General features: G+C 37.9%; 3 protein-coding genes across 4 annotated transcripts; 1 reads left to right on the top strand and 2 right to left on the bottom strand.

Annotated features, from left to right (window-relative positions):
* Nucleotides 1–494: 494 nt before the first annotated feature.
* LOC114465880 (arf-GAP with dual PH domain-containing protein 2-like) lies at nt 495–6492 on the bottom strand. 2 transcript variants are annotated; one of them, XM_028451189.1, is made up of 11 exons: nt 6228–6492; nt 6011–6141; nt 4927–5018; nt 4617–4702; nt 4381–4493; nt 4130–4276; nt 3951–4034; nt 1563–1625; nt 1385–1462; nt 1012–1240; nt 495–912 (listed from the first exon to the last, which is right to left on the bottom strand). In XM_028451189.1, exons 1-11 carry the CDS (start codon nt 6313–6315, stop codon nt 884–886), a joined length of 1140 nt encoding a protein of 379 aa, XP_028306990.1. In that variant the 5' UTR covers nt 6316–6492; the 3' UTR covers nt 495–883. The 2 variants fall into 2 exon arrangements, with proteins under 2 accessions (XP_028306990.1, XP_028306996.1); XM_028451195.1 differs by having other exon boundaries at nt 6216–6337.
* Nucleotides 6493–7878: 1386 nt separating this feature from the next.
* On the top strand, nt 7879–14186 carry tefm (transcription elongation factor, mitochondrial). The gene is made up of 5 exons (XM_028445868.1): nt 7879–8035; nt 8423–8910; nt 11050–11199; nt 11279–11454; nt 12834–14186. Exons 1-5 carry the CDS (start codon nt 7993–7995, stop codon nt 13102–13104), a joined length of 1128 nt encoding a protein of 375 aa, XP_028301669.1. The 5' UTR covers nt 7879–7992; the 3' UTR covers nt 13105–14186.
* On the bottom strand, nt 13344–25268 carry atad5b (ATPase family AAA domain containing 5b). The gene is made up of 13 exons (XM_028445823.1): nt 24921–25268; nt 22320–22622; nt 22154–22250; nt 21504–21586; nt 21238–21386; nt 19192–19363; nt 18103–18353; nt 17933–18026; nt 17082–17146; nt 16619–16990; nt 15416–16158; nt 13938–14081; nt 13344–13573 (listed from the first exon to the last, which is right to left on the bottom strand). The coding sequence occupies exons 1-13, from the start codon at nt 25222–25224 to the stop codon at nt 13492–13494; spliced, it is 2859 nt and encodes a 952-aa protein (XP_028301624.1). The 5' UTR covers nt 25225–25268; the 3' UTR covers nt 13344–13491.
* Nucleotides 25269–26013: the final 745 nt, after the last annotated feature.

Genomic DNA, 26013 nt, shown 5'->3' on the forward strand with positions numbered 1-26013 from the left:
AAACCACCAAATAATTTCAAATACATTTTAAATTATGTTTTGGAAAAGTGATATTAGACTGCATTTTGCTAAAAGGAATAGTTGGGGGCTTTCAACAGAAATCTTAAATATTTCAGATTTTAATATTATTATTATTATTATTATTATTATAACAATAATAATAATAATATTCCACATGTATATTCAGACATTTATGTGATCGTGGTACAGTATCGTTTTTCCCCTCTGTCCAACTATTTTAACTATTATTTTTTCTCACTACAGTATACCAGATATATATACACCAGAACATCACTAGAACATGACCCTACCAATTCCACAATAAATGCTTTGATATGAGCTACACTCGGGCAGTCACACAGTTGTGAATCAATGGGTATATTATGCACATTTTCTCCCACCATTTAAATATTGTGTCGGTTAGAAAAGATTCATACAAAATGTAACTTGATAAAAGGGAAGTATTTTAGTAATTCAATGATGACACGGAGCACTGTTGTACAAATAAAGAACTTTTAATACTACCTAATCTATTCAGTATTTCCAAAATAATACATTATATATAAATTTAAACATAAACACATTAATGGTGTAAAGGCATAAGCTGCTCAATGAGATTCATCCAAAGTGGTGAAAAAGGCTAACTTATCCTGGATTTAAGACACAAGACTATTATTACGACACCTTTAAATATGCAAATTCACCAAACTTGTGATTAGCATTGAAAGGTAAAATAATTGATTTAATTCCACAGGCTGAGGATATTTGTGGTTGTTCATCTTCAGTTCTGTTTCTTGGAGTTTGTCTTAGTGCAGGAAGGTCCATGTTCTCATCACAGTGGGACAGAACTCACTTTATTTATTCCCACATAACACTTTTGCAGTCATCTCCACCTCCTATGGGTGGCTTCATCTATATATAAAAAAACAACACTCAAATTAGGGGTTCATATCCAAACTCTGAAAATCAGGTTGTGTGTGTACGGTTATTTTCATAAACACAGTGTCTTACAGGCGTAGTCCTCTGGGGTCATGGGCTGAGAGATGACGTTCCTGAAGGCCTCCAGCCACTCCCGCTGGTCTCCCTCCTCTTCACATCGAAACACAAAGTGTCTCTTTGGTGTCTGCAGTTTGATCTCACAGTGCCACCGGCTTCCTCTCACACTCTGACTTCTGCTCTCTGAAACAGCGTATCCATGACTCTCTGAGCCCAGAAACACTGCACCAAGCTCAGCTGCATCCTGACACAACAAGCAGTCATCAGAAGAAACACATATTAACAGCAACTGGATCAAAACTGGGCACGAGTTCCATTTAAACTGGGTTCATAATGAGTGCATAATCATTCAACCCCTGATACTGTATCTGTCCCAGTTCACACTTACCAGTGGAGATTTAAAATACAATAGTGTCCTCTTCCTTAAACACAAACAGAACCATCTTTTCCTAAATGATTCTTTTTGCTGAAATCACACAAAGAGACAAACACACATGTTTAATATTTAGTTATTAGGAGAGGCTTAAATAATGGATTGAATCATCAAATTGTAAAAATGAACTGACCGTTGGGCCAGTTTTCTCCATGTAGCCCTCTTTTATGATTGGTGTTGTTATTTGGGATGCTAACTGTGTGAGCACACAAACACAAATAATGCCATTAGCTAACAGTAGTTAAAGGTAAGCACTTAGATAGCCTAAAAAAAATACTGGAACTTGTAATGATTACCCATTGAAAATCAGAACTGTTAAATATGTAGAGGGAAAAAACAGAAATAGACGCTGCATGATTTTCTTAAACCAGAGAAAAGTGTGAGAAGAGATTTTTAAAAATCCAATTACGTACATCATGAAGGAGATGCAAGTCCGAGGAGTCAGGGTTGGAGCAACGATTTTAAAAGTGAGGGTGTTTTAAGCGTGGGACAACCGTCAACTCCCAGTTCAGTTTAATAAATGAATTTACTAAAGCCATGATAAAACTGTTATTAAGTCAACATGTGGCTCTTTATGTCTTAATTTTAATTATTATACCCCCAGAAAACATTAAAATTGAGAAACTTTTTAACCCCTTTTATACCCTTTTCTTTGGTCATTTTGCAACTTCCTTTGTCCTGTTTTTACCCCTTTTCCAAATTTAATTTAATTTTTTTCAGATTTTAGCTTCCTTTTGCCAATAATTATCCCTTATTCCTAAATTTTGTCCATTTTTGCTAGTTCTTTTTCACACTTTTTTTTATTTTTATTTTATTTTATTTTTTTAAAACGTTTGTCAATTCTTTAACATTTTTTTTGCTACTTTTCATCCAAATAAGCCAACTTTTGCCCAAAAAATAACACTTGTGTCCTTTTTTCCCCTACATTTCTGCCTCTTTTTGTTTGACATTTTTGTCCTTTTTTACTATCGTTTCCCACATTTTGCTAATTTAAGCTACCTTTTGCCATTACATACCACTTGTTTCCTCTTTTTTGTCATTTTTTAGGCCGGGCTACCGGACACAGAACACCACTCACTTTGTTTTTGTTCTTATTGTTGTGTACACTAGGTAAAATCACTACTCCTCTGTTATTCGGGAACGGATTGGGCTGAAATTTGGTAGCTATAATCTATGGATGTGTACACATCGACCCTCGGAGCCCGATTTTTGATTTGGGGCCCCAGAAGAAAAAAGAAAAAAAACATGATTTTTCATTTATTTGCAAGTCAAATATTACGAGGGTCGGTGGTACCAAATCATTGGCACATACAAATATATAAATGGAGTTCATTACCCCGTACATGTCACAAGGGTACCCGGGGGACCCCGGGGGCCTCATTTTTCAAATGACTACTCCTCCTTTACTTCTCGTTAGATCGTAATGCAGTTTGGTATGAATACTCTATGAATGAATATGATGAGATGCTCTGAGCCCTTTTTTTTTTTTAAAATGGGGTACTGGGCGCGGGGGCCCACCTCTCATTTCCGGTAATTTTCAGATATATGGGCACATAGTCGTGTGATATATCGTTTCAAAGATAATTCAAAGTAGATTACGATTATGCCTTGCACAATTTGATTAGGGGCCCGATGGTTCCACCCCGCTTTTTTAGGCAATTTCCATTAAAGTTGTTTTCTCATTTATTTGTGAATCAAATATTGTGACAGTTGGTGATACCAAATCATTGACAAATACCAATATATGAATGGGGCCCATTACTCCATATGTGCCACGAGGGCGTCAGGGGGCCCCCGGGGGCCCCATTCTTCAAATGACTAGTCCTTTGTTAATGCTCGTTGAATCGGGCTGTAATTTGACATGGATATTCTATGAGCGGATGTCAAGAGCCTCTCAGAGACCTTTTTGAAAGGGGGGTGACAGGGGCCCACCCCCTTTTCCAGTAATATCTACATTTATTGGAACATAGTTGTGTGATATATCGTTTCAAAAGCAATTCAACGTAGATTACGATTTTACATCGCACAATTTAATTTGTTTTACTCTGTGGTAATTTTAGTTTTTATGAAAGTGCGGGTGTCACACCCCCCATGGGTGAGACGCGCCCGCTAGGAGTTTCTCAGAAGCTTGCACAACATACAGGAACCCATAATATCACCAAAATGTTAATTTCAGATTATGAGTTCATGCCTGATATTATGCTGTATGTCTTTCCGGCCATAATTTGTACGTTCTCCATGAGGATTGGCCGAGTCAGGCCAGTAACCCCTAAAACTGTATTTTTGGTCCATCTGGGGACTTTAATTTGACCTGGAAAGTAAATTTGTGATTGGCTGTTATCTTTATGTTACGAGTCAGATGAGGATGACTTGTTCCTTCACATCCTGTGACTGTTTTTAAGCTTTGCAAGCCAGAAGGTGGTTTGATCTACGTTGTTATTCACATCACTTGATCATTTTACAAGTTGATGGGTTGAATGGTTAGAAGCTGCTGTTTGAAACAGAGATGAATGCATCTCACCTGATGGATCTGTTGACTGGGATGTTTCCTTTGGAGGTAAGCCAAACGTGTTGCCCGGAGAGCATTAAAAAATGATACAATTTCCTAAAAGAAATCACACAAAAAAAAAACCACAACACAAAGGCGATAATCATTTATAAGATCCTTCATAACGTAATATACTGTAAGTAGAGCCTGACCTGGCCGTCCTCGTGATAAACAAACAGGTTCCTCGTGTAATCCTCCTGCGGGTAGGATATCCACAAACCGTGAACGTGGCTGATCTTCTCTGGTTGAAAAACTGCATTCAGGTCCTTCATACTGATGACTGCTTTAGGACCTTTGCACTTTGGTTCAGTAGAATACATCAGAAAAGTGTGACTTTAGTAGGTTAAAACTAAATCTGTTGGAATATTGTATTTTTTGCACATGCAACAAAAGACTTGCTCACATCATCTTTGATGTAGTAACTGAGGGTGAAATTGGTCTTTGATAGCAGAAAGATTGTTCTTTGGTACTGTTTGTTGTTTTTGCCCTTCTTCCAGAGGACCGACTCATACTGGTCTGGGTTACATGCATTAAAAAAAACTTGAATTAGATCTGATATTTGAACTAGTAAAAATTAATGCACAGTTTTTTTTTTTTTTAAAGAACTTTTGTATTTAGTTGTGATGGCTTCAGAATCACCTGAGCTGTATGAACGCTGCATGCTGTTTTCTCCTGTGAATTCCCTCCTTTCATACTTAGCACGAATCCACTGCTCCCTTAGAACTCTGAGAGATAAATACAGAGAACAAATGAAAACTACAAAAAACAAATGAGTTTGAAAAGGTTTGGCACAAACAAGATCAAGTAAAAATGTCATTACATGTTACATTTAATCTTAATTTAAGCTTCAGGTTAAGCATGCTTCTACACTTTACTTGTAAATTGTCAACCTTATGCTTTAAAAGATGGGTAGTAAAGCCTTTTTGTTCAGATTATGAGGCTGACTTACCCACAGTCTTTTGGTCCTGGATGATAGAAAAAGGCTGGGACACACTTTTCATAAAGAGCTTTGACTACAGAATTTCCTCTCTGCTGCATAAACTGGAAACATAAGAAATTTGATTTGATGAGAAATATTCGAAGAATGTTTTTCCTCTGCTTTCTAAACGTATAAATGGTTGTGTTTCTTTCTTTCTTTCTTTCTTTCTTTGTGCTTCCTACTGCCAATTTTTGTAATGGACGACTCTACCAGTAAATTATAAAGCTATTTCCAGCATTGTTCAGCAAAAAAAAAAAACAACAAAAAAAAACAAAAAACAACAGCAATAACAACAAAAACCTTTAATTATTGCTATAACGCATCTTTGAAAAAAAACAAACAAACAGACTAACAAAAAAAACAAACAAATTGGCACATCCAATGCTGTTCACGGCACATAATGAAAAGAAATTGTGGTTTTAAATCATTCACCTTGTATATGTTACATCTGCCTTGGACATTTTTCTAATTTTCTGTAAATACCTCATTTATTTTCAGCTGATGCATGTTCATGTGGAATAAATTGTTGTGTTTTTTTTCGAACAATTTTTTTGTTTTGTGATGACAATCATTGTAATTAGCGCTATGGAAGTAGTCTTTTTTTGTCTTTCACATAGGGTTCTCTCCTTCTCTTACTTTATTTCCATAGCGACGGATCACATTCCTTACGAAATCGAGTTTAAAATCCCATTTAGAAGACTCTAATAAACTACTAGGACCAAGGTTTACCCAGGGAGATCAACCCATAAGGTGCAGTACAAACAAATGCACTAGACTTTCTATTTTGATCACAATGGCTGCAGTGGAAAAAGATTGTGGGCAGATTACTTTGACATATTCTCCAACGTATTAAGTCCTTGGTGAGTCCAGAAAGATGTCATGATGCAGTAATGACAGCATTGCATTAGTGAAACTATAATACATTGCGGCAAGGCTTGAAAGATTTTCATTGACAAATTAACAACATATAATATGCATGTGATAAAAAAGAGGCCTATTAAACAAGTCAAAATACAGACATGCCAAGGTTCAGTGAAATCAAGTGATAGAGCACCTCCACCAGTGAATCCTCCCAATGATCCAGGCGAATAGACTTGACTTTGCTGATAGCAGGGAGATTACGATGCATTCCACAGCAGTTCAGGCACACAAACACACCAAGAGTGTACGATGCCCAGTCGGGCTCTGTGAGGATAAGGCACTCCTTGTCACATTAATATGTGTCTGTGTACATGTCTCACACTCACACACTCACACACCTCAGTACTCACCCGGTGCCTGACAGTCAGCACACAGATTGTTACCTGGTTGTTTCACCAAATCAAGCAGGATCTTATTATTTCTATCCAAACTGGCCATAGATGATAGTAGTATATTACTGTCCCCCTGACACTGAAAACCCAGCAAAACAGCTATAACACAATTCTTCCATGTTCAACTAACATCCAGCCTGGTTGGGCTCTTCTACACAGTGGCAGGTGAGTTCCCAGCAGCCAGCAGCTCATATTTCCTCTTAACAGGGCGGCATCATGAAGTTTTTTGTTCTCCATACAAACAAAGAGGTTGAGAAATAACAAAGAAAGGAAGTCAAACATATACGTCATTCTGTTTTAGGGCCGGCCCTGCTATTCAGAGGCTTTTTAAAAAAAGCTGTTAATGTATCATCTCAGTTTTACAGTTTTTCTCATTTGTGTACACACCATTACACACAATGACCACAAAATGTAACTAATGCACCAACGCCCTGAACCACTTCTGCTAAACTACAAACACAATTCCTGCTTTACAGGCAATTTGCAGTTACTAAACACACATTTTTCAAAACACTACACACAATTCTCTGCATTTGACACAATTTTGATGAAGAAAATATATTGTTTTCACAAGGAACACACTGTCAATCAAAAATGCTAACGTTAACAGCCCTACTATGCACACTGATTCATCACATGGGCAAACACCTGTCACACAGTTTTACATCTAGCAATCAGATCTATGGACACAGGTCAGATAGTGGAGCCCAGAGTTCACAGTAAACATGGTGATGCTGCTTTTAATTGTTATGCTGCTAAGAAGCGGAACAAACTGCCAACAGTGCTGAAGTCAGCATCCAATGTGAACATTTTTAAATCAGTTAAATTCACCTTTTTCTCTAGTGCGTATGATTGAGAGGGAGATTTTTGGTCATGTGGTTGATGTAATGTGTTTGTTAATGGTTTTAAATGATTTTACTGCTGATTTTAAATGTTCTTAATGATTTTAAGCTGTTGGATGTTTTCTGTTGCACTTTTTGATCATTTAAAAGCACATTGAGTTGCCTTGTGTATGAAATGCGCTATACAAATAACTTTGCCTTGCCTTTAGCATAAAAGGGCAACAGGTGAGCTCTTTTGTTTTGGAGTAATGGTTACCCAGGTTTGTGTTTTAATTAAATTGTAATTGACAGTTTTTATAGAATTTCCAAACCAATTATAATTACAAAGTCAATTATCTGAATTAAATTAAATTTTAATTATGATTATGACAGCAACATCTTTTTTTTTTAGGTCATAAATGTAATTAAATATCAATTACGATTGACCGCAACTCTGATAAGCACATACTAAGATCACTGTTCTCTTCAGTTCATATCCACTGTCTTTATCTTTAAATGATTGCTGTATATTACTGGGGAGTTGATTAAGCCTTGCATTGTAAATAACTTGGGCTGTCAGGAAAAATCAGAAAATAGCTTTTTAAAATCACGATAACCTGCATTATGTATTAAATGTATTATCCACGCCTCCAACAAAGGTAAAAAAAAAAAAAAAAAAAAAAAAAAAAGATTTGTAAATAATGTGCAACGACATTGTTCCTGAACCAATAGATGGCGCTAAAGCGTGGTGTGTTTAAAAAAAAAAAAGAAGAAGAAACTCACCGGAAGTTGCGTAGCGTGGTGGACGCTGTCGTGTGCGGTTCTACAATTAAAGGACGAAGTTGTTATACAAACACAATGTTATAGTTTTAACGGACAAGTCTTTACCCTAAGTAACGATAATGTGGGTCACCACGCGGTTTCTGTCGTCTGTCGTTCATAGAGGTGACTAAATGTCTTTTTATTTTACATTTTCTGGTCAATGCAGTTTATGTTTCATATGAGCTAATGTTTCATCTTGTTTGAATGACTTCTTCTGTTTTCCTTAACTATATTTAGAGACAGGTGTTAGTGATGTTGTTTTTACACGATATAAAGAAGTAAGTAATGCTGATATAAGGATGTGTTGCTGATACATGATAACCATGTATTAGTAAAATCTACAGGTTGTGAGGTAGATGTTCTTTATTGATCAGTACTGTGGATTGTTGCTGCTGTGACTGGTGTTTTTTTTCTTCTTAATATTTACAGATTTTAGTTTTTTGTCATCTGAAGGTAGTTGTCCTGTTAACAAAACATGTTTTCCCTCATATATGTGTTCCTCCTCTACAGCCTGGTATGCAGCTCATCCTGCTGGTTTATTCTGCCGCCCCCAGCTCTCCTCCCTCCCTGAGCTTGAGCCCAGATACCTCCAGTGTACCTGCTGCTGGAGGAGCCGGGTCCCTGTTGCTGGCTTTGAAACCCTGAACGCCGCCCTGTCTTCCACTGCAGAACCCTGCAAAAATGTGCAGGCTGGACCCCTGGACTCCTGCTACACCTCAGAGCAGAGGAACACCATCCTGCATCTCCTCAACACCGCCTCTCTTGCAGAGCTGGCTGGGGTGAAGCTGCTCAGAGGCCGCAAGTCGCTCAACATAGTGGAGTACAGGACTAAAAACGGACCTTTTAAAACCCTGGAGAGTGTGGTGAATGTACCGCTGGTTAAGTATAAGAGCGCCGTCACTGTGTTCAACTCCATCCTCAATCCGGAGAGGGAGAAGAAAGTGAAGATTCAGCTGGTCAAGTTCATCAAGCCAGATGTAGAGAAGTCCTGTCTGGAGGTAAGTTAACTGGTAAACATAATAAATAAAACATCTACTCTGAAGAGACAAATCAAACCAAACAACATAAAGAAATATTTAAAACTTGGACCACATGAGTTGCTTTCCTTATATCAGGGTCCCCATGGTCATGAAATTTCTGAAAGTTATGGAGTTAAAAAAAACAACAACAATCTTCCCGTCTTGAAAAGTCATGGAAAAATTCAACTGTTTTGGAAATACAACCCATTTTATTTTAATGTTTAAAATCCCACCTTCACTATTACTATAGGTCATTAAGCAAGTCCCTTAACCCTAACACCTTGTGTTGTACATTGCTTTTAATAATGTCAGTGGCCATCTGTACGGTTGCTGTATCAATATACCGACATTCTCTCCGTACGCAGCGCCCCTATTTGGCCAGTTTATGTCATGTGACTAAGACTAAACCTTACCCTAAACCTATATTGGGTTATAACTTAACCCTCAGATGCTACGTACGCGTATTAAGGTAACCGTACCAATAGCACCTGGGGTTGTCTGTACAAATAGACACTTTCTTTAATAAATGTCTGCAAATTGAAAATGTAATCTTTAGTGATAGACCGATACTTTATCACTAAAGATGTGTATCGGCATCGGCCGGTGCAGGCTGCTGCGTTCGCTGGTTCGCATTATTTACAGAAAGCTGAATTATTTTCATAATTTGTTAAATATTTTTTACTTGTCGTTCTACCTCACCTTGGTGAATTAAATGTTCCTTTTTTAAAAATTGAGACTCGTACCATTTGTCATCATCATTGTGTAATTTTTATGATGTAAATTGAAGGACAAAAAGTAGTGTCGGCTCCAAATATTGTCAGTTCGTATCGGTCATCGGTTGATGGAGAAAAAAAAATCAACATCGGCCCTAATAATCCATATCGGTCTATCCCTTGTAATGTTATAATTAAACATGGTAGCACTTAGTTAGCTATAGCTGGTACAATGTTATTTAAAACATATTGCAGAATGGGAGTCAAAGGTTATTGCTCCATTGTACGATGTTATATGATAGATAAGTGATGGACTCAACTTGCATTCCCTGTGCCACATTTTTGCTGCTAACAATGGCACATTGTCAGACCTCTGTTACACTGGAAAGGCCTGCTCATTTATGCTCTGTAATGGTCTTGAATAGGGTTTAGAACTAAGTCATGGAAATTTGGTCAAATTGAAAAACTTAGGAAAAATTTTGGAAAAATTTACAAAATGACAGTGAAAAAAAGTGTGGGAACCACGTCATATATATGTGTGTGTTTACACACAATATTTTACACATTTCTGTGTATTTATTTATTGCTGCTTTAATGACTGAATCTTCTCTTGTGGGACAAATAGAGATTTTGGCTAGAATTTATCCATTAATACATTTGAAAAAGTTGCAAAAATATAGTAGTCATCCTGATTAAGAGTCCAAGTCAGTCAAACATCCAGTTGGTCTGGTTTTAGGTCCAAGGTAAATAATAAAAGGCATGTCTTGCTCACGTTAGAGTTTACAGTACATCCGGAAAGTATTCACAAAGATTCACTTGTTCTACATTTTATTATGTCACGCCTTTATTCCTCAAAATTCTACAGAAAATACCCCATAATGACAATTTCAAATGTTATTTTAAAGTATTTTTGCAAATGTATGACAAACAGCAAACTATGATAGATGTTAGATTTCTACTTTACGTGTAGAATTTTGAGGAAAGATACATTTAATATGATTTGGAATGACACTGTAACATAACAAAATGTAGAAAAAGTGAAGCGCTGTGAATACTTTCCAGATGTTCTGTACATGTTTTTCTAAAAAACAAAAACAAACAGTAGTTGCAGATTCAGCAGAATTATTCTGACCTGATGTTTCCCTCACATTAACATTATGTGAACAATCCAGTCTTTGACACTCTTATGTCTGTTTTTGTAAATATTACTACTAGATAATTATGATATATAGTCTTCTTTCTCCCAAACAAATACTAAAGAAATAGTTACAGAGCTTAGTTTAACTAAAGTTAGGGGGCGTTAACAGGTAAACAGGACATGCAGCCTTTCACTCTGGAATTATTACTAATAGTAAATATCAACTCAGAAAATCTTTAACCTGTCCCACTTTTCCCTTTTCCTCAGGATGCAACGTCTATAGTGTCAATAGTATGTGGCATTAATAAAATAGCCTGGGCACATATGGATCGGGCCATGACCGTAATGGACTGGCAGCAGCTTGAATGTCATAATTTCTTAAAAGGAACATACCTGGCTTCTGCTTATTTGAATGATGTAAGTAATGTCTTTTAAAGTTTATACATGACACACAGTTCAAAGTGTTTTGTTTATAAAGTCTCTATTGTGACTTCAGGTTGCTGCAGTGGTGGCTCTTTTACCGCCAGCAGATTTCTACATCATTGAGAAATCCTCCATCTCAGTCCAGAACACGACCCTGTTTCCCATCATGGCTCATATGAGAGTTGTGGAGGCCATGCTGTTTGCGCTGCTCGAGCCCAAAAGCCCCCCACAGCCCAACCTCCCTCCCAGGTGAGGAACACTACAGGTCCCAAAATATTCACAAAAAGCTCAGAGCGTTTGGATTTTACAGCGTTCATCTTTCTGCAGCAGTTCAGACTTTCACATAATCTATATTTTTGTTCAGTGTTGAACTCTGTCAATCACAACATGTTCTCTTCAAAGAGAATAAACCACAAAGATCATGAATAATCTATGAATCAACACAGTCCTCTTCTGTTCATGAGGCTTAGACACATGACAAACCACTGAGACATTAAGATAAACTGTTAGCATTTATGAAATTATTTTTAACCTAAATAGCAAACTTAAAAATAAAATAATTTGTTTTAATATAACTCTGTAGTAATGCTGCACAATTTTAGCTCAAAACAAAAGACACCGGGTTCAATTATTTCAAGTATTTTCTTGAAATAATTGAAAAAAATCAAAAACAAATTTTTGAAATCACGGCACGCGTCTCTCTCTCCAAGGCCGTGATTACAAAAATTCCCCTCGTAAACAGGAAAATTGATTTATCGATTTTGACTTTTTAAATAAATTATCCAATTTTGATTTTATATTGATTAATTGTGCAGCCTTACTCTGTAGATATGTGAATTCAAATAAATATCAGGGGTGAGATGGGTCTAAATCAACTGTCATGCAACTGTCACATGCGGTTCTCAGTCTAATTTGTGCAGCCCCCAAAACAGAATTATATTATAATATCTAATAATTATATTATATGAAGCCCAACATAATATACAAAACTCCAGAAACACAGAAAACAACAACAAAATGTCAAGAAAAGTACAAGAAATAACAGAAACAATACAAAAAAATTATTCATAAAACACACAAAAAAACAACAAAGACACACTAAACAACTACTTAAACACATAAAATGACAACATAAACTAAAAGGACTTCAAATACACATGAAATTGCACAAAATGACAGAAAAACACACAAAAGGACAACAAGAACAGAAAAAATATCACAAAAACACAGACAGCGAAACTTTGCCATATTGATGAGAAAATCTACAAAATGAAGTCAAAAACACATGGAATGTCTAAAAAAACAAGAACACCCACACAAAAGGACGACAAAGACTAAACATTGTTCTTTCCTGTATTAATGCTAAGGTTAGTCATTCTTCTAAATGCTGTCATGATAATGTGGCCCTTAGATCAGACTGTTTTGTGGGCCCCGCTGTGATAGAAGTTGCTACTATCCTCATCTCCAAACAACTACACAAATGGTGGTAATTACGGTAAAAAAAACAATGTCTCTAATCACTTCAGACGACACTCGGTCACTTTGTCTCTCAGGTTTTTCTCTTAATCCTCTTTAAAGTTTTTAATCCCAAGCAGGAATTCTATGAATGAACGATGCTTCTCCTTCAGGGTTCTCAACATGATGCGGGCGGCTGTGGGACGCCATTTTGGACTGATGGTCGGCGAATCTCGCACCAGTGGGGCACAGATGGTGCGAGACCTGATGACGGAGTCAGTGACACAGAAATTTCCTCGGATAAACTTTCCTAAGGATATGCTGATGAAATACAGGGACACATTCCAGATCAGCAGCAGGAGAGAAAGTGGAGGGGAGGAGCTTAGTGACGCTCTGCTGCAGGCCCTGGCTTTCTATGAACTGCTCAGTGAATCCTCACGTTAGCGATTTCTGGACACACTGGAAATGTGCTGAGTGGCCTTCAGAGCCAGTTTGAGCGTACTTGAAAAGATTAGGTTGAAAAGAATGAAACATTGTAAACTCTTACTTGTAACATCAAGTTCTGTGAACCATTTTCTTCTCTGGAAGTTTTTAAAACTGTTGTTTAATGTAAGAAAGTCCCAGGTGCAACCTTTGCCAATGCAAGTACTGTTTAAGGACCTTATTAAAACAACACGTTTTAAGAAAATGTTCTTTATTGACTTTTCAGGTTGGCACTTGTATGTGTATATATTAAAAAAACAATTTGAGCTTTAAGTTCATTTGATTTACAGTTCTGAGAATAAATAACATCTTGAAGAAGAGGTCATGTGAATGTCATGTACATACTTTTCAATGAGAGAAATCTTCAGTGAACCACTCCATCACTGACTTGGATAGTCCAAACTGTGAGCTGCTGAGGTAGGTCAGAGGCCTGAAGGTGGGATAAGCACTGTTAGTATCACCACTGTAATCCTACCACAGCACATTGCTTGTCTTAGTGATTGATACAAGCGTTTCTAGATCACAATGGGGCTAAATAAAAATAACAATATTAAATCCTGGAAAAGTGGTTAACTGGTCATTCTGAGGACTGAGGTAGGCTTCAGTGGATTGGATAGGATTGCATGGAATGGATGAATAGAGATTAATACTAAAAATCAGTAATAGTGACTGTAAAGAAATGTGAAAGCAGCTTCTACCTCTCCCAGAAATGTTCTCCAGTGTCTCGTCTTCAACATCCCTGTAGAACCCTTTAGCATTAGTCCTTTTAGTAAGAGTGAGTGAAACAGACACACCTGCACAGCTCCTGTGTTTGAGAGCAACAGATGAAACGAAGAACTGGCAGGTAATCAATACAGACGGCTCGTCTGTTTCCCATCAGGCTGAAGGCTTTACTGCTGAGAACCTCTTTGATGAACTTGGACCGTCTTTGACAAATACTGAGACACACACACACAATGACACTGATGTGAATACTTAACATGGTTATGGGTAAACAATATTTTAGGCAGAAATTATTTGATCGGTTCGTTTATTGAAGGAAGTTGGTTATAGGTTTTATTACTTTTGTAGTCATTCATCAGTTCTTCTTTTACGGAACCTTAAATTATTTTCTTTAAAACATGTTATTAGACATTGACTTTATTTGTTTTATTGTAGAACTTTGTGATGTAACATGTAAATAACTTTTCTTTTAGTTTTTCCTTTGTTATGATAACATCTTTTAACAACATTGTAAACACTAAAAAAAAGTTTTAGCAAAAGAGAAGTACCAGACAAATGAAAGTAACCATGAATAAACGGTTTTATTTTACAACTACAAAAACCAAAGCGCTTCCTTCTAACTCACACTACACACAAATTTGGAAAACAGGAAGTCAAACACACATGCTCAGGGAGAACATGCAACCCTGCTCAGAAAGACCAGGATGCAAACCTACACTTCAGTTCAATTGGGGCGAGAGCTAGAGCTAGAGCTAGCCATCATAACACAGCAGAAAGATTTGTCAACATTTTCAATTTTATCAATAAAAGGTGAAATATGAGATGGTAAATTGTGCCGACAATATTGTTACAGATTAAGATAGTGTTTTTCAATCATGGGGTTGTAACCCCATATCGGGTCGCCTGCAATGTCTAGTAAATGATTTAAAAAAAAAAAAATGTTTTTGATTAAAATTATATTTTTGCAATTTAGAATATTGTTTTTCAAATTTCACACATTCTCTAACAACTGTATTGTATACTTTCACTTCCTCATTTATAAATCTAGTTTTAAAAAAATACAGTGCAAAAAGTAAATAGCCATTAAATTATTAAAACATTATTTTTATAATTTTTTAGATTATATTTCTTTTCAAAATTAAAACACCATCTAAAACTAAATCTCAAACAACTGCATTTTATACTTTAACTTCTTCATAGTTACAACTAGTAACACTATCACATGATCACATTTTTTTTCTTTAAAGTATCAGGGATTGCCAGAAATTTGTGACATCAAAACGTGGTCACTAAATAATAATAATAATGCATCAATTTTATATAGTGCTTTATCATAGATACTCAAAGTCACTTTACAGAATTAATGGATTATTCTTTCACTCCACACTTAGTGGCGGTAAGCTACTATTGTAGCCACAGCTGCCCAGAGGCTGCCATAGTGCGCCATCGGCCCCTCCGACCACCACCAGCACTCACTCACACACTACGTTCATACTTCACTACCCAAAAAAGTGTTGGGAACCACTGCATTAGGATGCTGAGGTCTTACCGTAGTGTGCACAGAGGGTTTAAACCTAGGCTGATGTTCCTTTTAGAAGTTATAGATGAAGCAGCCAATCCCAGTCTCTCCACCAGACACCTCCAGGTTTGGTCCTCCAGCGTGGGTCTGTAGTTCTGTGTTTCCATCCAGGCCTCACACACTCTCCACCAGCACCTGTGACAACCAAAGCCTTCTACAGCAGCCAGGATGTCCAGCTGCATCCTCTCCTGGTTCCAGCTCATTCCATCCTCCTCTTGGCTCATTTCATCCAGCATCCCATCCTTTAACTCTGCTCCAGTCCACAGGAACTCTTCTACTTTGTGGTCCCCAGGCTGCATGACATCCAGGTACGACATCAGGTCAAAAAAGTCTGCCATGGCATCTAAACACTCCCCGACTATTTGGTCTGTTTTGTCATTAGCCTTGTCCTGTGAAGCTAATCCTCTTAAAGCAGTAGTGATTGTTGATGATGTTCTCATCCCTGAAAGTTCATGGATTAAATTGAAAGAAGGTGATGTGATATTTTTCTTGCGACTCAGCCTGGAGACTTTCATGACAGATTTACTGCTGGACATCCTTGATGCCATTGGTTGTTTCATCTGCTGAAGGTTAGAGATTCTATGCACTGCAGAAAAAATCCCAGCATCCAAAAGAAGCTTGAAGTTGGAATAAAGAAGTGGGACATGACTTCTCCAGGATTCTGCTAGGAGCGTCAGCAACTCTGCTGGGTCGGTTCCAGACCAGAACTCACACTGAGGATTCACAAACAGCCAGTGTTATTGGATAGTGTGCTTTTATATTAACCATCCTATTATCCCCAAATATTACTGACACATTTTACCTTTAATTTCAATTTGTTTTCATCCAAATCTTCTCAAATTTACTGAGAACGTTAATAGTATGAAGCCTATTGGTTGTGGTGATGATATGACCTTTACTGCAGCGCCACTATCAGGTCACACAGACTAGTTTTACACAGTTAAAACAACTTGGTGTCAAATTGACCCCAGAAGAACACAAATGTGTGCAAAAAAATATTATGATAATCTTCTCTTAATCAATTGTACCCATCAAACTAGCAAAGCCATGACATATGAAGCAAAAAAAGTCAATTATTATTTTTTGAATGATAAATATTGAATGGGGTCAAATTGACAAATAATAAAAGGGTTAAAGAAAAGCTTTACAAGGATCATATGAAGCTCCTCCTACCTTCAGAAAGTTTAACAGATGATGCACAGTCACTGGGTGGAGACCCAGCATGGCAGTAGAGCAGCATGAAACCAGTGGCGAGGCTGAACTGTCCTCATCAGTGGCATTTAAATCTAGAACCAAAAGCACTTCTTTCAAACTTTCCTCGCTTCCACAGTGTTGAATTACAGCTGGTGTGGTGGACACACCCTGTGAATTATCTCCCCTATCAAAACCTCCATGAGCTCCATGAGCTCCCAGCCAGAGCTGCAGCTGCAGCAGGCAGCGTCTAACGTCACCACGGGTGAGTGTGAGGAGGCTGTTGATGTCCTCTGAATCCACATGCACTCTCTCAGCCAACAACACCCTCTGCAGGAAACTGCAGACTCTCGCCTTTAGTCATACAAAAGACATGGCAGAAATACTTTTTAGACTTTTCTTTGTACAAATAGAATCAAACAGAAACAAAGCCAGTGTAACCTACTCTGGATGGACTTTTAAAGGTGATTTCCTCCAATCTGCTGTCAAATCTTTCCTTGAAATAAGGATCTGAGGATCACAGTTAGAATCACAGCAGGGCTGTAAAAAGTGTAAACCAGTGGTTCTCAAACTTTTTTGGCTCAAGTACCCCCTTTCTCTTATTTCTGAATCCAAGTACCCCCTTTGTCTGACAACATTTTCCTCAGAATACCAGTAATAGTGATAACATTTTTAAACAACTTCATTTTGTTAATAAGTAGAATTAAACAGTATTTAGCATAGTGGTTCCTAACCTTTTTTTGAATCGTGATATCAAAAATTTCAGGCGGCCCCAAAGACACTTTTTTATTTGTTTCAATGTGTTACAGAGCAAGCTCAGATATATTTGTAGAGCATTTTATTTTAAATAGTAGATTGAGATTAAGATTGTGTCGTTTTAAATTTAAAGAACATATTTTTAATCAGTAATTATTTTTTGTAATCAACTATTAGACATTTCAGGCAACCCCATTTAAATTCCAGACAACCCCGTATGGGGTCACTACCCCAAGGTTGAAAAACACTGATTAAGTGCCTCAAAATATATAAATTTCTATAGTTTTTTATTCATTTCCAGTCATCTCCAGCCTAGTGTGGGACCAAGCCTGACCTTTGTATTTTCATTTCATGTTCTAATCAACATCATTTCCATCATCACTATTATGGTTATCATTTTTAACTAAGCATAAACATTAGAAACCCTATATTTTTAATGTGCACATTTGTTAATTTTCCACTCTCTCAAGCACCCCCTGTAGTGCCATTGCGTACCCCCATTTGAGAAACACTGCTGTAAACAATAAGCATTAGGCTTACCATTTGTAGTCAGCACGACTGGCCTCTTGGTGGTTGCCATGAAAGTCTTGATGGCAGCGAGAAAACCAACATCTTCGTCAAATATGAGGTCGACCTAAAGGAAACAGGCGGGTATTAACCAACACAGAACGGTCCACGTCTGTCAGTGTTATTCTAGGATTTGGTTTCACCTCTTCAAACAGGATGAGTGATATGGCTGCTCTTTTGTGTGGTGACGCTGTTACGGCTCGGTCATGTGATGGCCCACAGTCTGATGTAAGGGATGACTCCAGGCCTCCACAGTGGAAGTGATCTGCTTTAGCCTTCGTCTTAAAGAAGTGCACCAAGGAGCCGGCAGCAGGTGTCACTTTTAGTTTGTTCAGGGACTGTGAACTCCTTTTTTTGGAGGTAGAAGTGACTTTTTTAGGAAGCACCACATTGCCTGTTAAAAGAAAAGGACAAACAGACCATGAATGACATTTGGTGAGCAGTCATAGAGCACAAACCTCCACAAAGCACCAAATATCATCTCTGCCTGATATTGTGGATGCCCCGATACAACTTTTTCACTTCCGATATGACACCGATATTGCAGCCTTGCGAATCGGCCGATGCCGATATTGATCTGATACGATATCAGCACAAATCGGACATACATTTATTACTTATTTTGTAGTGTGGAATGTTAGAAAACAGAGAACAATAGTCAGCAACAGTACGTTTCTTTGTTGGAGTGTGAACCACAGTCACCTATGGGTAGAAGTGCTGGAGCGGAAAAATTTATCGGAGTGCTTATATCGGTGATTTTAGATTCACACTTTAAAGGCTTGGAAAAAATGTGTTTACTCATTAATGACAATACAGTAGATTCAAATTTATGGGTACCCCCACTTTTTCAAAAACTCATGATGAAATGTGAAATCTAGAACTGATTTGAATGAAACTCAGTGTTAACTGAGGAACCATCCAGACATAACTTAATCAAATTACAAAGATATTGAATTTTTTTTTTTTATTTCCCCAATGATAAGATATTGGGATTTTTTTTATTTTTGAAACTGATCTAGAATCAGAATATTGATCCGGATCCCCTTCAAATTTTTATGGAATCTTCCATGGCATAAGGTCCATCTTTGGTGAAAATATATATTTTTAAACATGTTAAGCACTTTTGATTTAAACCCGCTAGACAAATAAAAAACATGGGTGAGAATATTAGCGGAGGTATCAAAATGAGTAAGTGTCTCAAGGTGAGGGCAGGGGTACCACCTGTGTCCTACCAGGGGCAGAGTGGGCCTTCACGGTGCAGCTGCTGGTGTTGTAGTTGCTGATGAAACATGGTTTCAGAAGCTCTTTTTCTGCAGTCTCCACAAGATGGGACTGGGTGGCCTCCTTCAGCTGGGACAGAACCAGGTGGCCGCTGCGCTGAGAGGAGCAGTTCACCTCAAACACCTTCATATGGAACACAGACAAACAGTGCGTCTTAGTGCCATAACTATTCATCAGTGGGCTGATTCTGTGGCTCCGTGCTGTGCTTTCTGCATCATAAGCTGTCAATTTGGAATCAGAAGTAGTGATTACAAAATTACAACACAGGGAGAAGTCACTACTTTGTTTACAGTTACAATTTGGCCTTTTTTTATTTATCCAAAACACTAACACATCAAATTTTTGAATATTTATTTACATTGTATAACGGAAATACAGATTGCACAAGTTTGTTTGCTCAAATTTGCTTTTTTTTTTCTTTATCAGTGGCTTTACAATCCTTACGATCCTTAAGCTTCTTTGTCTTGAATCATATTTGGGGTGTTATAAGAAATTGTGTTCATGTACAGTATACATCCTGTATATCAAGGTTTGTATTTTATATATCAGCCATCTATCGGTTATTGGCCAACACTTTGGATATCAGCTTCTTAAGCATGCAATATCGGCATCAGTCTCGAAACTCCCATATTGGTCAGGCTCTAGTAGATTGGTTCCCAACCTTTTTTGGATCGTGACCCCAGTTTTAAAACACAAATTTCTAGTGACCCCTAGAATTAGTTTTTAATGACAGTTGTTATACTGTGTTACAAATACAGAGTGACCAGGATTTGTCCAAAAAGTGACAAAATGTGCCAGCTCAGATACCTTCATACTGTATTTATCTTTTTAATTGTTTCATTTTTGTCCTCCTCCTTTTCTTTGTACTTCATTTTATTTAAACAAGATTTATATTTGAGAAAGTAAAAGTACAGAATACGATTGTTTACCATTGTGTGTCGTTTTATTTTGAAAAAGAATATTACTTTGTTCTATTAAATACTGAATATATCTTTATTCAGTAATTAATTTGATCAATTAGTAGACATTTCAGGAGACCCCACATGGAGTCACGACGCCAAGGTTGAAAAACACTGCTCTAGTATGGTTTGAATTTAGCATGAATGTTGTAATGTATAACAAATAAAGGCTTCATTTCTTTACCAGTTTGGCTTGAAATCTAAGTCTAACCTCTGACTTCTACTAGATGCGTATCTGCTCCGAAACTGCTCCGCTGCATCGCAATCTGCAGTCCATTAATCCCCACCGCCTACGGTTATGCTGCAATCTGTTGCAGCAAGAACTCAGATGATCTCGCTAATTCACTTGTAATCGCGTGATATACTGTATATAATATATGTGATTCAACCATGGATAAACCTAATATTTATACATGAAATACGATTTTAAAAGTACTCAGATCGGGCCAAATGGAAAGGTCTGGTTCCATGAAGTCCAAATATGTGCTTTGTTTTCGCACAATTTTTGGGCTGAAAAAAAAAGTGTTCATTTTGTCAAAAATGTGGTATAAGCGGACAGATTTTAAGTCAGAATATGTGTTCGGTTTTCAGCTAGAGTCCAAAATGGGCTTGCTGGAGGCCATGGAATGTCAGTGTTTTCCTCTGCCAGGCGTAACCTTGGTCAATGGATGGAATTACAATCCGGAGTATTTTATTTTGAAAATAATCTGAATATTTAGTTCTGTGTTTATGCACTACGTCCTGTCCCGAGCGTGCTTGTTTTTGTTAAATTGCTGAAGCACAGCTCCAGCGTCCATCAAAAATAGAAGGGCTGCGTATCTGCTGCAGAGGGCTCCAGCATGATGCAGCAGTTATGGATGCAATGGAAATTGACACACTGACTTTAATGGAAACCTATCAGCTGCGTTGCGGTTTCGGAGCAGTTAAGGATGCAGTGGAAATTGAGGATAAGAAGAGCAGGAGTTCATGGTGTAGTAAAAGGTAAAATGCTAAAAGAAGGTTTTTTGCTGACACAGCCCTTACTACAGTAGCTCCTACCTTAAAGCCCAGCTGCTGAGCACAAGCGTACACAGAGGCAGTCTTCCCTACGCCCACAGGTCCAGTAATCAGGAGGGTGTTAAACAACCGCCCGTCTATATCCTCCTCTGAAAGCGGCTCACCCTGAAAATCACCACAGTCCCAGCAGTCTGCACACACACACAGACACACACACGCACACGCGCTATAAACATCTGCACACTTTGGTACTTGAACACCAACAGGCTCTATCTGATCGATGCAAACGGTGAAATTAAAAATCATACCATAACTGCTCTTTTCTCGTTTTCTTTCTTCAACTAATCTCCGCTCGTCTCGGTCAGCCCTCACTTTCCATTTCTTTAACCAGCTGACCTCAGAAAAAAGAGAGAAATTCCAAAGTAGATGAAACAAGAAGACAAAGTCATCAACATCGCCCGCCAGATTGGTTCTCATTATTACTTCCAATGTTTTCCTAAATGTCCTAAATCTAAGAACTTAGATGTACACATAAAAAAATATCATCACACCAGAATATAAAATGACTAACTACCTAAAAAAAAAAAAGGGCATAAGAGCAATAACTCTGGAAAAAATAATTGCACGCTTCTCATTTTCGAATTTCATCAAAGTATTGATACCCTGAAGCCACAGACCAAATTTGGTTATCCTATTTTAAACAATTCTTAAGAAAAGCTGTCCCCTTTGAAGATACCTCGAACTGAGTAAAAAAAACGGCACAAGGGCAATAACTCCGGAAAAAACAATTACGCGCTTCTCATTTTCAAACTCAATCAAGGTATTGATAACCTCAAGCCACACGTCGAATTTGGTTATCCTATCTTAAACAGTTTCTGAGAAAAGCTGTCCCCTTTAACTCGGACGGATGGATGAAGCTGAAATAATATCCCTGGAGCTGTGAAGGAGCCAAACTCACCCGTGTAGCCTATTCACTGCTGAGGAGTTACCAATGACTTCACCTGCGTGCTGAGGACTGTACTGGTCTGTCCACAGAGAATCCTCATCATAGGAACCTGAACCAGGAAAACAAAAACTCAAATAAAAAATAAAAATGGTGTGAGCTCCATGTGACGACTCTATACCTTTTCGGACATCATTGGACTCCTGGATCTCCTTCTCAGCTCTACTTGTCCATTCACACTCTGGTTTAGGATCATTCACGCAGTCTGGCACAGCTTCAACTTTCTTCTGGAGTCTGTGAGAGCGACTCAGTTTGTTGCTCTTGAACTGATTTGTCACTGACGGATTTTCGCCCATTGAAAGCAGCCGCTCAGAGTCAGAGACGGCCTCCACAGACGCACTGCACCGCACACGCTTTAGTAACCTCTGAGAGCTCTCATTCCCTCGCTTTCTCTTTTCACTGTAGTCGTTTGGTAAAGACTCCACTGTGTTAGAGAAAGCAACAAAGAAAAAAAGACAGCCATGACTTTAGTTTGCACTTTCTCAACATAAACTGTACAGTTGACCTTTTATATATGTATGGTTATATTTATATTTGCTCTTAATAGATGTGGCTCGTATAATATATGTTGTCTGTATATCTGGAGCCGTAAAGAAAGTAATTTTCCCCTGGGAATATTAAAGTATTTCTGATTCAGATTTTTGGCTATTGCCATAGAAACTCTTTAGGATGCTTAAGTTAAAGGTGCGGTCTGCAACTCTTATAAAAGTGACTTTTTGTCATATTTGCTAAAGCTGTCACTATGTAAGGACAACCTTACATGAAAATAGTAGTTTGTGTGAAAAAAAACAGACTCATTGAGTCCCTCCTGCTGCTCCTGCAGCCTTTGGCAGATTGCCAGAATGCACCGTGACCGAGCAAAAAGAACCAATCAGAGCCAGGACTGTGTTTGATGGACTGTCTGACAGCTGTTGCTCACAGGCTCCACCCCTTTCCCAGAGCTAGAGTGCCATCTTTTTTTACAGTGTATGGTCTGGAGGAGTAGAAGATGGAATTAGTGACTTTTCTGTTTGAAAGGTAATTACTGCTGCTTGATTTACATTATTTTTGATTTGTAATTGTTACACTAGAACTCTGTAGTGCATGTGTTGTTTGTGTGCGCAGCAGCCTCCGTTTGAGCTGCTGTAAGTGACACTGTGTTGCTGCTGCTGCTGCTAGGTTGGAGCACTGTGTGCACATAGAGAGAGAAGAGCTGCAGACACAAAAACTGTTTATTTTCTTCTGCCACCAGCCTCATAAACACAGTCCTGGTCACGCGACCTAAACTGGCCAATGACTGACCTATCACGTGACGTAAAGTGGCCAAATAGGGGCACTGCATACGGATAGAATGTCGGTATATTGATACGGCAACCGTACGGTTAGCTACTGCCTAGATTTATGAAAGTGTCTATTTGTACAGTTGCCGTACGGACAACCCTCGATGCTACGCTTACCAAAGTACACGTAGGTAGCGTCTTAGGGTTAGGTTATAACCCAATATCTCAACAATTTTTAGGGTTAGGGTTAGATTTAGGGTAAGTTTTGGTCTTAGTCACGTGACCTAAACTGGCCAATGACTGACCTATCACGTGACGTAAACTGGTTAAATAGGGGTGCTGCGTACAAATAGAATGGCTGTATATTGATACGGAAACCGTACGGATAGCCACTAGCCTAAATGTATTGCTACAGAGACAGTAGCGTCCGTCACTTTCAGAACTCAGTAACTCTGAGTAAGACAAACAGCCTTATCAGACCTACAGTCTAGTGCAGCTGATACTGTAAATTACAAGGGTCACCAACATGGTGCCCGCGGGCATCAGGTAGCCCACATGGACCATAAGAGGTGTCGTCAGACCTCTTCAATAGAATACTGTATATGCTGCACTTGATTAGTTTTTTTTTAAATTCAATTTACCATCTTTAAAGGTTTATTTTCAATGAGACTTTGAGGCAAATTTGTTTAAGTTTTGTAAGTGAGATTTTGTTAAAGGGGCAGTATTATTAAAAATTAACTTTATAATGGTTTCGTTACATTTATATACATTCCTTTAGCCTCATTCAGAGAGCCAAAGTTGAAAAAGTTCTGTTTCCTCCCACCCATGTTATTCCACATTTTGTAAAATTCAACTTTGGGAAAATAAACCTCAATTACTATGTTATTGGGGTTCTTATAAAAATTGAAGATGGGTGAAAAATAGCATAATACTGGACTTTTAGAGAAGCTACAGATGTGTTTCTTTTTTTTTAAGATTAAAAAAAAATGCAGTGAATTTTTCTAAAATATTACAAAACTGTTAAATTGTACAAATTTGACATGTTTTACGATTAGTTAACAAGTTAGTGACGAGCTAATAGGAACATTAAGATTTCCTATGAAATGTAATGAAAATGAAACAATTGCAAGAGTTAAGGAAAAAAGTGCTGCATGTTGAAACATTTATTTAACAAACTGCTAGTTTTCCTTATTATCTTACCCTTTAATTAAAGTGAAATAAGTATAGTATTTATTTAAATGTAGTACATCAAACTGGTAGCCCTTCAGATTATCTAGTAGCTCAGTTTCAGAGAGGTTGGTGACTCCTGACTTAGAGTAATTTGTTTTACATGCCATGCTCAACATGTTAGTAAGGCAGACTGAACAAAACAATTGCATAGCGCAATCTATGAGAATCCCATCATTCCCAGTGTTTCCATCGTTACAGGCAGTGATATAAGTGTTCATCCTGGTGTGTCTCACCGTGGGCTGGGACTGGAGACGCTGTTTTAGACTGGAGGACATGTTTTCTGTCCAGATGTGAGGAACACAGCTGTCCCGTCCTGTTGGATCCAGCAGACACTGATGGAGGCTTTGCTTTGGTGCACCATGCAGCTTCTTTACAGCGTAGAAACACTGGTGCAGTCCCAGTGCTACAGCTCCTCTGTCCCCGCTGTGCAGACGCCGTGTCTGCTGTGGAGCTTCCAGTCTCCTTCATAGGAGTGTGTGTTTCACAGTGCTGAGAGTTCACTGTTGCTTTCAGCTGTTGGTGCTGCTTGTTAGCCATTCTAAAGATGCTAAAGAAGGTAAACACAGCCAGGATAGCACCACGTGACCTGAGCGGGTAGCGCGCGGCAAAGCGGAAGTAACTTAACTACTGCTTGTCAGCTGAGCTCAGACGTTGTATTTATAACTGTAAATTCAACTTTATTTATATAGCGAAATTCCAACAATGTCATCTCAGTGCGCTAGAATATAGAGTCCATGGTAAGAAAGATTGCCTGGAACATTCTCTAGTAGTCGGAGCGAACAAATCACGATTGCGCATGTGCGGGTGTTCTCAAAGCCACCAAATGTTCCCGCTATTTCATGCATTAAAATATTAATAATTACTTTAACTTGAAGCACACAAAATATGGAAGCTATAGAAGGTCATTCCTGCTAGTAAAAAAAAAAATAATAAAGTCATAATTGAGATACTAAGTCCTAATTATGAGAGTGTCTCATAATTATGAGCTATATATATATATAATTTTATTCTTTATTCTGTCTCATTTGTTGGTATGTCTCTTGTTATGTCTGCCATGGACCATATATGTGTTCAAAATAAAGTTTGATGATATACTGTATATCTGTGTGTGTGGCAAATTCACATTTTATTACTAATCAATTGCAAATCTGCTAACCATAATCATTCACCATTAAAGACATCTTGTGAATTTGTAAACACAAAATCAACAAATTGTTACACAGCAATGAGTTTTTTTCTGAAACGGTTATTTATTTTTATTTTATTAAGGTGAAATGTGTAATTTAATTTGTTTTCACAAAGAAAATGTGTAAAAAATCTGTAGAA

Source organism: Gouania willdenowi, chromosome 1 (genome assembly GCF_900634775.1).
Source record: "Gouania willdenowi chromosome 1, fGouWil2.1, whole genome shotgun sequence".
NCBI classification, from domain to species: domain Eukaryota; kingdom Metazoa; phylum Chordata; class Actinopteri; order Blenniiformes; family Gobiesocidae; genus Gouania; species Gouania willdenowi.

Excerpts from the sequence above, each read along its gene's own strand:
- atad5b (XM_028445823.1), bottom strand. The coding sequence starts at position 25,224 with ATGGCTAACAAGCAGCACCAACAGCTGAAAGCAACAGTGAACTCTCAG. Across the intron at positions 22,623-24,920 it reads GTCTCCAGTCCCAGCCCACG|TGGAGTCTTTACCAAACGAC; the intron begins GTGAGACACACC and ends TCTCTAACACAG. Across the intron at positions 19,364-21,237 it reads CTCAGCAGCTGGGCTTTAAG|GTGTTTGAGGTGAACTGCTC; the intron begins GTAGGAGCTACT and ends TTCCATATGAAG.
- LOC114465880 (XM_028451189.1), bottom strand. The coding sequence starts at position 6,315 with ATGGCCAGTTTGGATAGAAATAATAAGATCCTGCTTGATTTGGTGAAA. Across the intron at positions 4,703-4,926 it reads CCAGGACCAAAAGACTGTGG|AGTTCTAAGGGAGCAGTGGA; the intron begins GTAAGTCAGCCT and ends TTTATCTCTCAG. Across the intron at positions 4,277-4,380 it reads GTTACTACATCAAAGATGAT|TGCAAAGGTCCTAAAGCAGT; the intron begins GTGAGCAAGTCT and ends ACTGAACCAAAG.
- tefm (XM_028445868.1), top strand. The coding sequence starts at position 7,993 with ATGTGGGTCACCACGCGGTTTCTGTCGTCTGTCGTTCATAGAG. Across the intron at positions 8,036-8,422 it reads GTCGTCTGTCGTTCATAGAG|CCTGGTATGCAGCTCATCCT; the intron begins GTGACTAAATGT and ends CCTCCTCTACAG. Across the intron at positions 8,911-11,049 it reads TAGAGAAGTCCTGTCTGGAG|GATGCAACGTCTATAGTGTC; the intron begins GTAAGTTAACTG and ends CCTTTTCCTCAG.